A 13928-nucleotide genomic window follows, 5' to 3' on the forward strand; every position below is an offset into this window, starting at 1 on the left:
GAAACCTGAAAAAACGTGATCTGTTACTTACCTACGTATCCGCATCCCACGTCGTAGCTTCCTTCGGGGGTGAATCCGTTCCAAGGGCGTAAAGATAGTCCGTCGGTTATCCTGAAATCAAAGGAGTGTAAGCATTAGTCCAAGTTCCTGCGAATTTTCATTATTCGCATTCACCTGACGCAACATCGACCTGCGTCGCAGCAGCGGCCATCTTCAAAGGACGGCGCGGCACACATCAAGGACGGCTCGAGCCTGGCGGCATCACAGAGCGTACCCACATCAAAGGAACACTTTGGCTACTTCCACCTTCTTACTTGTTAAGGTTAAAGTAAGTGGCGACCATCAAAGGTGAAAGCGGGACGTCTGTTGGCTGGTAAGTCGAAAGGAGGGCTTCTTCTCTCACAACGTTCGGTCACAATCTTTCCGTCTGTACTACTGACGTTGCTCAAAAAAAAAAAAAAATGTCGACAGCAAAAGATCTGTTGATCGCGCAATTAGACACGATCTCTCAAGTGAAACGCGTGCTCGTGAATTACAAGAAGTTGGCTAAGGTCAATATTACCCTGCCAAAAATTCAAGAACGATTGGACGAGCTTACGTCGCTCTGGGCATCCTGCAGGGAGCTCCACGTCAAGCTCTTACAATCTACGTCTTCAGATGAACGGGCGAAGGTTGCCTACTTCGTCGATGAAGATTTTCTAATCTCTGAGGATGTCTACCTCGAGACGGCCGATACGCTCCGTGATATGATAAGTAAATTAAGCGTCTCTTCACCGCCTTCTCTCGATCGTAGCACTGACTCCTCGTTTCGCGACAGTAATAATAATGGTTTCCAGTTGCCTCGTATTACGCTTCCGAAATTTTCGGGGAAGTTTTCCGAATGGGAAAGCTTCAAGAACACTTTCGAGTCTCTCGTTGCTAGTAACGGTACGCTCACTAACACTCAAAAGTTTCATTACCTGAAAACAAGTGTCATCGGTGACGCTGCCTTAATAATAAATAATTTAAAGATTTCGGATCCGAATTACGAATCGGCGTGGCAACTCTTAATTGCCGAATATGATGATGAGGCGACCTTGATTAATACTCACTTGCATGCTTTCATGAGCATGCCCGTTATGAAACATGAAAGCGTAGGCGAGTTAAAGAGATTGCGAGACACGGTGGCTGCATCGCTGGCCGCGCTGACGAATTTGAGTCGACCGGTTGCTCAGTGGGACGATATGCTTGTTTATTGCGTCTCACAAAAATTCTGTCAAAAAACGCGAAGCGAGTGGAACTTGAAGTGTTCCTCTATAACTTCAATTCCGGCGTACAAAGATATTCATGAATTTCTTACGACTCGAATCCGCGGATTGTCAGACTTCGCGGAAGTTTCAAGAGAAAGTGTTAATCAAAAGCCAAACAAGCCGCGTTCGTCAATGCATAACGTCTCCGCTGTCAAGTGCATATGCTGCTCAGGCAATCATTTCGTGATAAAGTGCGAGCCGTTTCGTCAAAAATCAGTTGAACAACGAAATGAGCTCGCTCGCAAAAATCGTGTATGCTTTAATTGCTTGCGCTCGGGGCATATTTCGCCGAGTGCCCGAGCCAACAGCGATGCAACCACTGCAGTCGGTCTCATCATTCTTTATTGCATTCCGAAAATTATCAATCGTCAGCTGTCAGAAAAGATTCGGAAGCTGCGAAACCGAGCGTGAAAACAAATGCGAAGTCCGACGCCTTGGACGGTTCCAATAACGCTGCCGTGGCCAGCATCCAGACGATCGAGCCGCCGGACTTTACGACTCCCGCGGTTCTCCTCGCAACCGCGTGGGTGAACATCCACACCGCTGAGGGCCGACGCTTTAAGGTTCGCGCGCTATTGGATCAGGGATCCAATTTTAGTTTTATATCGGAATCTTTCTGTCAAACCATACGGACCAAGCGACAAAGAACCGATTTACAAATCAAAGGATTCGGGGAAACCTACACGGGTGCCGCAAAGTCGCGCGTGTCCTTGCGAATGACTCCGTGCGCGAAATCCGACCCGGTATTTCCAATCACAGTGTACGTGTTTCCGAAGATCACGTCGTACGCGGCCTCGCGAGTTCGACCTGTCGAATCGTGGCCTCACTTGAAGGGCCTTTCCCTCGCGGATCCGGATCCGTCGAGCAAACATCAAATTCACTTGCTTCTTGGAGCCGACGTTTATGGCTCACTTTTGATGCGCGACTTGAGGCAAGGTCCGCTCGGTACCCCCACAGCTCAACTAACCGCGCTCGGTTGGATTATTTCCGGTCCGACCGAAAATAAACGGAAGGCTTCAAAAGAAGCCGTTTTAAATTGCGTTCTCGGTCAAAAGATAGACACTCTTCTCCAGCGGTTCTGGGAAGATGAGGAGATCGCGCCTCAAATTCCCCTCACGGAGGAGGAAGAGATTTGTGAGCGACACTTCGTGCAGACGCATAATCGGTTGTCCGACGGACGATACGTCGTTCGACTACCCTTTAAATGTGATCTTCCGATCGAAATCGGAGAGTCTCTTTCCATTGCGCGGTCGCTGTACAACCGCATGGAAAACAGATTGAGAAATTGATCGGAACCTGTATTCGCAGTATAACGAATTTCTAGCGGAATACGAGTCCCTCGGACATATGACTAGCGTCGACGAGTCGGAAAAAACCGAGTATTTGCCCGTTTACATTCCGCACCACCCCGTGATTCGGGAAGATAGTTGCACGACTAAATTACGGGTCGTTTTCAACGCGTCGTGCCGAACTAGGAATGGCACGTCGTTGAATGACTTTTTATTAATAGGGCCCAAATTACAGCAAGATCTACCTGCCGTGTTATCGCGATGGCGACGGTGGAGCTTCGTCTGTACGGCCGACATCGCCAAGATGTTTCGGCAAATTCAAATTCATGAGCAAGATTCAGAATACCAAAGAATTCTTTGGCGTCCTCAAGCGGAAGCGCCCGTTCGACATTTTCGCTTGTTAACGGTCACTTACGGTCTCGCTCCCGCTCCGTATCTCGCAATGCGAGTATTGAAACAGCTCGCCCTTGACGAGGGAGAAAAGTTCAAGGCCGCGGTTCCTATCCTAGGAGAGTCTATTTATGTAGACGACGCCCTGTTTGGCGCGGATGATATAAAATCTTTAAGAAATACTCGCGTTCAATTGATGCAGTTAATGGAAAAGGGGGGATTTCAATTAAGGAAATGGGCATCAAATTCGATCGAACTTCTCAAGGATTTGTCTGTTGACCAATCGGAAGTAACCGATCATCTAATCCTGACGGAAGATTCACTTAAAGTTCTCGGCCTGTCATGGATGCCTAACGAAGACGTGTTTCGCTTGGTCGTGAACTCGACCACCCCCAGCGTTCCTACCAAACGCTCAATTCTTTCATTTATCGCGAGGCTTTACGACCCTCTCGGATGGGCCGCTCCCGTCGTGATCGTGGCAAAAATAATACTTCAAGAGCTGTGGTTGTTACATTGCGAATGGGACTCTCTCATCTCCGATGAGTTAACGTCCCGTTGGAATTATTTTGTATCAGAATTTCACAAATTAGAAATGATCAAAATTCCACGGTGGACTGGTCAAGGTCCACAAACTCTCGCGCTAGAGATACACGGTTTCGCTGACGCGTCAAATCGAGCTTATGCCGCCGTCGTATATCTTCGCGTCTATCATTCGCTTTCAGACTTCGCAATAAATTTAATCGCAGCAAAAACAAAGGTCGCGCCCGTGAAAACCGTGAGCATCCCGCGTCTAGAGTTAAACGCGGTAGTGTTATTGAGTCGCCTCGTAAAGTGGACTGTTAATTCGTTGCAGTTAGTTTGAACTCCGATCCATTGTTGGACGGATTCCACGATAGCTCTGGCGTGGTTGCGCCAGCACCCATCAAAGTGGAACACATACGTGGCCAACCGCGTGGCTGAAATACAGAACAATTTGCTATCTACTCGGTGGAGTCACGTACCATCGGCAGAGAACCCGGCGGATTGTGCGTCGCGCGGGCTATCCGCGTCTGAGTTAGTGTCGCATTCGCTATGGTGGACGGGACCACCATGGCTTCGGCAACCTTCAACGGCTTGGCCGATTCATGATATGACGAATACTAGACCCACTAATGAACTACAGCAAGTTTCAGCTGAACTGCGAAAAACCAAAGTTCTTCACATTGAAGGTGAAGAAGAGTGGGATCTACTTTACAAATTGTTAAGTTGGACGAAGCTCGTCCGAGTGACGGCTTACGTCCACAGGTTTCTCGCCTTACTGCGGAAGGAAAAGGTTCGTAAATTTAAAAAAGATTCGACACTGAGCGTCGACGAGCTTAAACGGGCCGAGCAATTCTGGCTGTCTTATGTCCAGCGGAGAGCTTTCAAGGTCGAATTCAAAACTTTGCAAAAGACTGCCACAATTTCAAAAAAGAGTTCCCTTCGAACTTTTGCTCCATTCTTAGGAAAAGATTCGGTACTCCGGCTTGGCGGGCGGTTGCGACACTCCGCTCTTAGCTACGATGAGCAACATCCCGTAATCGTGCCGCGCGGACAACTCGCTTACCTTCTAATCGCTCAAGCTCATAAGAGTACACTCCACGGTGGAGTTCAAATCGTGCTGCGCACCCTTCGTCAGAATTATTGGTTAATGGGAGGGCGAAACTCCGTCAAGGGATATATAAGACAATGCATCCCTTGCGTACGTCACTCGGCTAAACTTTCGAGCCAATTCATGGGAGACCTCCCGTCTCCACGCGTCAATCCGTCGTCTCCATTTGCTCATACGGGAGTGGATTATGCTGGCCCTTTCTTAGTCACGCCGTTCGTTGGCAGAGGCCAAAAAACCAGAAAAAATTATATAGCTTTGTTCATCTGCCTCGTCACGAAAGCAATCCACGTAGAGCTAGTCGAAGACTACTCTAGCGCTGGGTTCCTCGCCGCCTTTCGGCGATTTGTGAGCCGAAGGGGCTTGCCGTCCAAGCTATATAGCGATAATGGAACGAACTTCCACGGGGCTGACAAGGAATTGAACGACGCGTTCAGCGCCTTGATGAAGGATTCGTCACTGCACGACATCCTTGCAAATGACAAAATTGAATGGAACTTCATTCCGTCTGCGGCTCCTCACTTCGGTGGGCTATGGGAGGCGGGAATCAAAAGTCTCAAGTCGCACTTAAAACGAGTCGCCGGTTCGCGAACTCTGTCACAGGCCGAATTCGCGACGTTATTATGCCAAATCGAGGCGTGCTTAAATTCTCGTCCGATCGCGGCATTAATGGGTTATAACACCTTTGCGTAAGAAATTTTTCCTCTTATTCATTAATTTTTTTCACATCTAAGGAATAGAGTAATCAAAAAACGGGTTTGAGGGTTGATTTTATTATAGTTTCTAGTTATAAAAATTATTTTTTAAATTAAAAAAATCTTTGAAGAATATCCTGTAGATGGCGCCAAAGATGACCCTTTGTGCTATTCCGGTCCAATCGGTGGCCAGGATTCCGGCTTACTGGTATGACATAGAACAAAAATGAAAAGTTTTTCATATTCTCTGATAAATTTTCCATCGAGGTACGTAGGATTTTTGAAAAATATTAATTTTTGTGGAATTTACACTAATTTGAAAAAAAAGTATAAAAATTTTCACTGAAAATCGTTTATAAAATTGGTTCCCAAAAAAAAACTAACAATTCTATTAAAAAACGGCTACGTACCTCGATAAACAATTTAATTTAGCGCAGAATAAGCTTTGTTTCAAGTTAATCCGATGTAAATTGTGGGAGCTAAGCTGGCCACCGATTTGAAAAATGGTGTTTTACAGAAATCGCATTTAAAGTTTTGCAACGAGAAAACTTGTAATTATTAGGAGCTCACCGTTAATCTGCAATGCCTGCACCATACAGTTGACCTTCTACATTAATGTCCTCGTCATCTGTGGCCTTCCGAGCTGATTTCTGCTGCCTACGAGCTTCTTTAGCTTCCTCGGTCATAGTGCGCTCAGCTGCGCGGATCCGGCGTTCGTCTGCTTGAACGCAGAAATTGTAACAAGCACTTCCAATTATTAGATTTAACACTTGCATAATTTGCATTATGCTGTGCAAACCATCATTAAAGTTGCAAACAGCAATATTTGCGGCAATATCGACGATTGCTTTGTTACTGTGAACAGTTTTTGGTGCTATTGCCCACAGCACAGAATTAAAACTCTCGTTGCTGTTTTGAGTAAACCCGCCAACACAGCGGGATAGCAACTCGTCTCGACTTAATTCTTCGTAAATAGGTTGAATAGCTTTAAAAACTTCATTGTTTAAAGCTGGTTTGTGTTGGTATTCATCTAATTCGTTCTCAGCTTTCGCCTGCTGCCAAGAACACCACGAGTTCTCTCCGATTGGGCAACGGTCGTGCTGCGGTTCGCTGTCCGTTGAAATCTTATGGAATAAAGTCGCCCATATTTCTCGTCTCATATCTTCAATGGAATTAGAATTTCTACGAATAGCCAGACCATAGTATATTGTCAACTCGTCGATCAGTTTGCCTGTCAATTTTCCTCTGCCTCCAAGACCTCTTACATTTTTTTTCAAATTACGTAATCTCGTGCCCATACGTTTTTGAACATGATCTATACATTCTTTTTTACAAACATTCAAATCATCATAAGGTTTCGAATCTAAAATGCCTTTGAATGTTTTGCTGTCTCCATCACCGATGTAATGAGAATATTTTAAATTGTGCAATTCTTCGGACCGCTGAAACATTTCTACGACTGCGTCTACTTCCATCTTTCCCGACGAACCTTCGTGATTTCTTTCGCAGTTTGCTTCGTGATTTGCAGCCCATTCTTCATATTCGCTTGTTTCTTGCTTTCCGTTCCACAAACTGCAGGCCTTACAGAATTTAGATTTCACTGCAATGTCGACGACTTTTCCCGTGCACCACCCTATTAGTGATACGACACCGAACAAAGACGAGAATCCCCTCTTTCTCCAGGTCCCGTCACCAGAAACTGTTATCCCATCTATCTGTCTTCTTTCCAATGACATCTCCTTTTCTTTTGCAGCTGCTCGTTTCATTGAAATTTCACATACAGTATTAGTGGCAACACGAATGTTTGAAATTATTTTGTCATAAAAAGACTGATACACTGGTACCGGCAAACACATAAATGCACAAAATTTTTTAATTCCATTGATTCCTATACCAAGTAATCTCATTGTAAATACCATTCGGCGATTTATTTCGTAAGCGTGATTGTTTATAAGAGGGCTAGAGTCAATATATTTTGGCACGCATTTTTCACAAATAATACCGATTTTGAAACCAAGACCGCGACATCTGGATTCTTCAAATTTGATGTTCGAGCCACACGTTTTGCAAACAATTAATTGCGAAATGGTTGTAAAAACGGAAACAAAATTAATGAAACGATACCCAAAAGTATTGTCCACGTGTATCTCGTAATCGTCCGCACTCGTTTTAAGTTTTTTCGCCGACGTGCTCACACTTTCACTTTCGCCTTCTAAAGAATACCTATTTAAAGGCTTCCTTCTACTTATTAAACTTTTACGTGCACGTGAAGTACTTGCTCTACTCCCTTTCTGATCTATATGTAGTCTTTGTTTCTCCATTATTACAACAATTTGAAAAGCCGAAGTCGGTGGTGTAACGGAAACTGTTCGCAGTAAACACACGATTCTGGCATAAAATAAAGTATTATATGATAGGAATATACTGTTTTCTGTTGAAATGGTCACAAGAGACATCAACAATATTATACTAAATTCTCAACTACTCGATAGTTGAAGTAGAAAGGCAGAACTCAGAGAGCGCTCCCAGGTTCTCTCCGCGCGCTATGGCGCCGCGTACAAACATGGCTATTTCGTACATGAAAAAGTTCCAGACCGACTCTAGATGAATAAAATTATATTCTATACATTCCAAAGTATCATTTAAGCAAAAAAAAAAAATTTTGAATTTTTTTGACCCTCAAAGGTGTTATAACCCCTTAAGCGACGATCCGAGTGACCTATCGGCACTCACTCCGGGTCATTTCCTGATCGGGCGCCCCATAATTGCGATACCGGAGGAGTCAGTGCTCGAAAGTAATGCGAATCGACTATCGCGATGGCAGATGGTCCATTCTTTAGTCGAACAGATTTGGCGCTCGTGGTCACAAGACTACTTGCACTCCCTGCAGCAGCGGCGTAAGTGGTCGGAAAAAAACGTCTTGTTTTTGCATAGGAGAACTCGCCTTGTTGAAGAATCCCTTGCTCCCTCCGAGCAAGTGGAACCTAGCGCGTGTCACGCAGATTCATCCCGGCTCGGATGGACTCGTGCGAGTAGTTACGGTGAGAACTGCGAGCTCGATCCTGAAACGACCAATTACGCTACTGTGCCGGCTGCCAATCAATAGCAATATTTGAAAATTGTATTTCCGTTAAACTTAGATTGTAATTATTTGATAAATTTCGGGTGTGATTTATGTATTTAGCGTCAAAATCTACTATGTTAGGCAATATTCTCCTCTTCGGCGTGGTTTTCGAGCCAGGTATCGCATTTATGACTTTGTTATTCGACCCATCGCATTGTCGGTAGAATTTCGAAACATATATAATTGTATTTGCGTGCTCGATCAGCCGAAAGAGGCGAATATTTGCTAAGGCTCAGTGCCTATTAAAAATTGAGAGCGTCTTTATAATTTAGAAATATTTACTCGAAAATTGTAAAAGGTTTTTTCACCTTCTGATTACTTGCCCTCGTTATTCGATCGCAAGGAATTATTGCATTGATCTCTTGTTTGATTTCTTGGTTGATTGAAAATTGATTTATTGTCTTCATCGTACGTTGAAGACTACCGTTGGCTATATTTCGCATATTCGCATACGTTCAAATGCGAGGCGGGCGGTATGTTTAAAATTGTCACGTATTTTCGGAGCGACGAAGCAAGGTTAATCGTAGAAATTGAAAATATTCGACGCCGAGATGTTATTCCGGTTGTTTTCTTTTCGATTCCGCGAGCGAGGAATCTACAAAAACTCGCCTTTGTCTCGCGTTTCGGAGCGTGATGGGGCAATCGTCCGCGAATAGGATTTCAGCACGTGTGCCACGCGTCGATCGGATGATCGATCGCTCCCTTAGCTGCCGAATTCCGCGAGGATCAAAAATGAGTCTACTCGAGGAGTCTGAACTGAAGAGACGTCTCCGTGTATATCAGCGAAAAGAGCATCGCGCGAATTTATCTCGTTCTAAAGCGAACTTCCGCGTTTTAATCTTGTCTGCGAGAGTTTTGAATAAAACTGCTTTGCCTCAAAAGTGAATTTCTCCACCTTTACAATTTTCTCCGCATCCAGTCTCCTTCGTATCTACGAGCCGACTTATAAATAAATAAATTTGCCTCTGCGCGGAAAATTAAAACAAATCGAAGGTTCTCGCACAACTTGTGAACTGCAGGACACATGAACATCGACATTTCGAACGCACATTGCGGTCCACGGATACAATTCCCGGACCACGCCTAGCTGAGAGTCGTTTTAGTACCCCTAAACTGCTTGCGCCCGAAAAGCGCGCACGGCCACGACGCGGGCGACCAGAAAATGGCGCGAGCGTCGCCTGTGCTCTGTGCAACGCTTACAATGGGCGTGTACGAGCGATCGTTGGACGTTCGCCCGAGGGTGTATTATTCTGGAAAACCCTGTGGCGGAGGCACAGGAGTACCCGAAATATGTTCTTTTAAAAACGCCTTTACTATTTCGGGGCAAGGTGTCTGGAGCTGGAAGGAGCTGATTGCGGGGGGGGTTTAAGTCCGCCCACCCCGAATTTTACGACTGGGGGTTTGGGGGCCCATGGCTGGAAAGTTTTACGCAATGAATCGCGTTTAACGGAAAGAAAAGGGGCCTTTCTAGTGGTGGAGGGAGGGCGGTAGAGTGGGGGGGCCCCGCTCATTCGCGCGAGTTTGAATTTTGCGTGAAGGTCGGGGGAAAAATACAGCTGCCTTTACACTCCACCTTCACACCGGGGGTTTTGACTGCGAACCCCAAACGAAAACACCTGCAATATCGCTGCGGTCGATTGGCGACTTTATTTTTGTACGTCGTCGCGCCCCGTAGGAAACACCAAATGCCTCTCACTAATTATGAGCGCCATCGCCACCCCCCCTGCCCTTTTTCCGGGCCCTTTCTGGCCCCCCCGCGGGCCCGACGCCGCCCAAAAAACCCCGTGCCCTGTCCCTGCTCCCCGCAAGCCAAAAATTCCACCCCACACTTGATGTGGTTCACCACGAAGCCCGGCCGCCTTCGCCGACGGCACCGGGGCCCTCGTAAACGAGGGGGTTTTAACGTGGGGGGGTTTTAACCCCCAAATGGGCGACGAAAAAGAACGCAGATGGGGGGGGGGAGAAGGCGCTTCCGCGAATCGAGGGTTGGTTATAATCAACACTTTTAAACCGCGTCCCAAATGCCCCTTGTCCCATAAAGGGGATCTAGAACGGGGGTTTCCCCAGGCCTCGTCGCGAGGGCCGGAGGATCGGACCGCTCTCGAGCAGAGTCTTTCTCTGGGCCGGGGCCCCGCCCCTCCCTTCCCTCGCCCCTGCCACTTCCCCACGGTCGCCTGGTCCTCCGTTTCCCCATCTCCCCGGCGGGTGATGCTTTACGGCATTTTTTGCCGGTGCTATACCGCGCTCTTTCCCGGGTTTTGGGGAGGCCATCCGGGGAGGAAGTCCCTATCCTGACCAGTTTGGATCGGGGAATTTCTGGAGGGCCAGCGGAGGACTGGGCCCTGGGTTTTGGTGTGTCCCTCCGACCTCCTCGTGTCGATTGCCCGTACAACCGTGTCTAAACCCGGAAAAAAGCGCGCCGCCGGGGAGTATGGCGCGTCCAGGCCTTTTTCCGTTCGACATTCGCGCGGGGCCAAGGGAAAATTTTGGAGGGTGCCAGGGCGGACGGGGGTTCCCGGCAGAGGGCCCGCGCATGGGGGCCGTTCGTAGCGCGGGAGTCCGCCCCCGTCGCCGGCTCCGGGGTTTTCCCACCGAAAGCGAAGTTAGTGCCCTGGCCCCAATCTCCTGGGGGAGGGGACCATAAACCGCCCTCAATCGGCCCCCGATTAGCCCATGGGCGTCGGAAGGGAAAAGGCCAGCTTCCATCAACTCCCTCTTCAACATCGTCGCAATACGGATTTTTCCCCAGCACGTTGGTGAGTGGGACGGTTTTCATCCCGAAAGGGGGAGGCCCCCCTACCGGGGGATTTCCGTTCGATCTCCATCACCTCGGGGTCGGGGGACCCCTTACAAAGATTTTCCCCCAAGGCTTCGCGAGCCCAAGCGTATGGGGTTTTAGTGGTTAATCATCGCGCCCCATGATTCCCTGGTTTTTGGAGTTAAACGAACCAATTTTTGGAAATTATACACGCGAATAGTTCGGGAAACCCAGGGGTTTCCTTTTTTGGGAATACCTTTTCTTCAACAAAAAGGGGGATTTTTTTGGTGGGGGACGGGAGCGTTGTAGAAAACCCCCCTTTTTCGTACCGGCACTCCCCCGGTCCCGCATTGCAAAGGGAGGGATTTTTCGCCTGCCGAATGGGGTGTACCTGGTGCCCTTTTTTGATTCGATGCGCCCTTTTTTTTCCGGGGGGATCTGGCGAGAGAGAAGCGTTTTTGTAGAATTTTCTCTCTAAAGCACATTTTTTTCTCCTTATGTTTTGATACAATTTTGTCAATTGTGTTTTCAAGTGTTTTTTCCACTAAATGAATTTGGAAATTTTTGTGGGAAAAAATACGAGGTATCGATTGGACTTGGAGTGGCCTTTTAAAAGTAGCCCGGTTGAGTCTCGAGTATCAGGTTTGGGGTTTCCGTCCTAAAATTTGTAGCCCCACATTTATTCCGTGGTTCGTGTAAAACAAGGTGGTTTTTGCGTGGGACGTGTAGTGTCGGTGATTCCCTCTGTTGGGCTTAGATGAGAGGGGGTGTGCTAGGCCTTGGTAGAGAACGCGTAGCGATTTTAATGGCGTTATCGCTGGGGAGGCCGCCAATAGGGTTGAGCCATCTGCTCGTTGCATTCCCTTTTTAGCTACGGGACATCGACACCCGGGGGGTTAAAACTTTTTTATTGGTGTAGTACGGGGAGCTCGAGTCTTGGGTGGTAAATTTTTATGATGCTAACGACCACGTTATCCCAATGCCAAACGGGGCGCTGAACTAGTTCCCCAAGCATGTTCCCTCGGGTTTTGGTGGGTTCCTGCGAGGGCAATGGTGGTTGGTGGTATTACATTGGTTTTCCTATGAGGCCCTTGTTTTTTAGAATATAGTTCCGGTTTGTATTTTCTTGCAGGTTTCTGCCGAACTTCCGGATGTATTCGCGCCTTCCCCTTTTGGGACCCAAAGGAACATTGAGTGCACCCACAGTATAGATGGTCGACGATTTCAACCTTACATTTGGGGTCCGATGGGGTGTCGAATTCGCTCATTGAGGTTGTTATTTTTTCTTTTGTCCGTTTTAATGTTTTTGGTTACTTCTCATTCCTGAGGGATAGTGAAGATTTTTTAAACCCTGCCCCGCGTCAAACCTTTTGCCCCAGAGGTTTTGGGTAACGCGAGACTGTTTAAAAGGATATTGGTGGGCTTATTCTACTAGGTTCGTCGATTCTGGCGGCCTCCGCCCCATGATCCCAAAAATTTTGTGTCTGGCCCGGGGGGGGGGTCTTCCCCGATAGGGGGTTTGATGGGGGGAAAACTTTTGCTTTTTTTCGGGACAATTTTTCTTATTTTACTTATGGCAATTAACGTTACGATTACCTAAGAACAATGATTTTATAGGGCCGGTGTATTGATTGCTTAAGGCCTTTTTTTTGGGTTTTTTTTAATAATCACGTAGTTTTCCCGTCAAACTGTTGGGGGTTAACTGGGGGTCGTATAACCTTTGACCCTTTTTTTACGGCTATAATTCCGCGGGCGAAAAAGGGTTGGGCGTCATCATTTTGTTTTAAAAGGTTTTTAAGATAATTAGCGAACTCCGCCCCTAAGTCGGCGACATCGGGGTAATTGAAGGCAACTTGGATCTTCCAAAGACATTCTGGGGAGTAATCGCGTCCCTTTGTGTCGCTAGTATTTAAGAAAATACGCTAGTTTTAAGATTTTTGTCCCAATATTTTTCACTATTTGCTTTAAGTTTTCCCCCACAAACATGGGGAAAGCGCTCTATTGACATTAATTGGGGCCCGGTAAGCCGTCATTTTGAATGCTAATTTTAAAAACCTTTTGCATGTTACCTTGGCTATTTAGAAAATGCACCCCGATCTTTTTAAATAGTTTTTGGCGCTCCGAAGACGCATATTGTTATGGGAACGCGTCGCTGGGGCGATCGCTTTGGGTGGCAGGGGATTTTGGGAATATTTTGTTAAAAGATTTTGTAGGGTAAGAATTTTTGTTTTTACCCTGGACGGGAAAGGGTCCCATAATGTCCATTGAGATTTTATCAAGGTTGGGAGTGCCTTAAAAACCATGGGTTTGTCGGTCTTACGGGGCTATTTTTTTTAGTTGGCAAGGGCCATTTTTTTTTATAAAAATTTGAATGCTTTTTTCATAACCTTTCCATTGGTAGCTTTTTCTTTAACTTTGGTATTTTTAGTCCGGGGAAATTCCCTTTCGGTTAATCCCCCTTTTGCAAAAGTCGTCTTTCTCGCGTCTCCTCGGGAAACGTTGAGAAGGCTCTCTACTTTTTGGGGAAAACCCGCTAGGCCCGGGTATCCCTGGATGCCGAGAGCTTGAGATTCGATTAGAAAGTGGGAAAGGAGAAAGGGAAATTTGGGGTCGGGTCGAGAATAAAGATATTTTTAAAAATATAAAAATTTTTTTTCCTTTTTAAATCCTTTATGTCGACCAAAAACTTGGGCCGACTCGGTTCAGGGTGAGTTTGGAACTGTATTACTGTTATTGACTCCGTTTAGGTTTAGATT

General features: G+C 46.6%; 3 protein-coding genes across 3 annotated transcripts; 2 read left to right on the forward strand and 1 right to left on the reverse strand.

Annotated features, from left to right (window-relative positions):
• The first annotated feature begins 461 nt into the window (after positions 1–461).
• On the forward strand, positions 462–3928 carry LOC146721785 (uncharacterized). Its single transcript, XM_085486284.1, has 4 exons — positions 462–1461; positions 1662–2423; positions 2614–3621; positions 3822–3928. The coding sequence occupies exons 1-4, from the start codon at positions 462–464 to the stop codon at positions 3926–3928; spliced, it is 2877 nt and encodes a 958-aa protein (XP_085342410.1).
• Positions 3929–4097: 169 nt separating this feature from the next.
• On the forward strand, positions 4098–5288 carry LOC146721786 (uncharacterized). Its single transcript, XM_085486281.1, has one exon. It carries the CDS (start codon positions 4098–4100, stop codon positions 5286–5288), a length of 1191 nt encoding a protein of 396 aa, XP_085342407.1.
• Positions 5289–5862: 574 nt separating this feature from the next.
• Positions 5863–7692, reverse strand: LOC114941215 (uncharacterized). The gene has a single exon (XM_029316119.2). It carries the CDS (start codon positions 7609–7611, stop codon positions 5863–5865), a length of 1749 nt encoding a protein of 582 aa, XP_029171952.2. The 5' UTR covers positions 7612–7692.
• Positions 7693–13928: the final 6236 nt, after the last annotated feature.

This window comes from Nylanderia fulva, unplaced genomic scaffold, assembly GCF_048542155.1.
Source record: "Nylanderia fulva isolate GAGA-0341 unplaced genomic scaffold, ASM4854215v1 Scaffold410, whole genome shotgun sequence".
NCBI classification, from domain to species: domain Eukaryota; kingdom Metazoa; phylum Arthropoda; class Insecta; order Hymenoptera; family Formicidae; genus Nylanderia; species Nylanderia fulva.

What these genes read in the sequence shown, in the direction of transcription:
- LOC146721786 (XM_085486281.1), top strand. Translation starts at nt 4,098, where the DNA reads ATGACGAATACTAGACCCACTAATGAACTACAGCAAGTTTCAGCTGAA.
- LOC146721785 (XM_085486284.1), top strand. Translation starts at nt 462, where the DNA reads ATGTCGACAGCAAAAGATCTGTTGATCGCGCAATTAGACACGATCTCT. An exon ending in CAAGTGCATATGCTGCTCAG is followed by an intron (nt 1,462 to 1,661) that starts GCAATCATTTCG and finishes ATCAATCGTCAG; the next exon opens with CTGTCAGAAAAGATTCGGAA. An exon ending in CACGGAGGAGGAAGAGATTT is followed by an intron (nt 2,424 to 2,613) that starts GTGAGCGACACT and finishes ACGAATTTCTAG; the next exon opens with CGGAATACGAGTCCCTCGGA.
- LOC114941215 (XM_029316119.2), bottom strand. Translation starts at nt 7,611, where the DNA reads ATGGAGAAACAAAGACTACATATAGATCAGAAAGGGAGTAGAGCAAGT.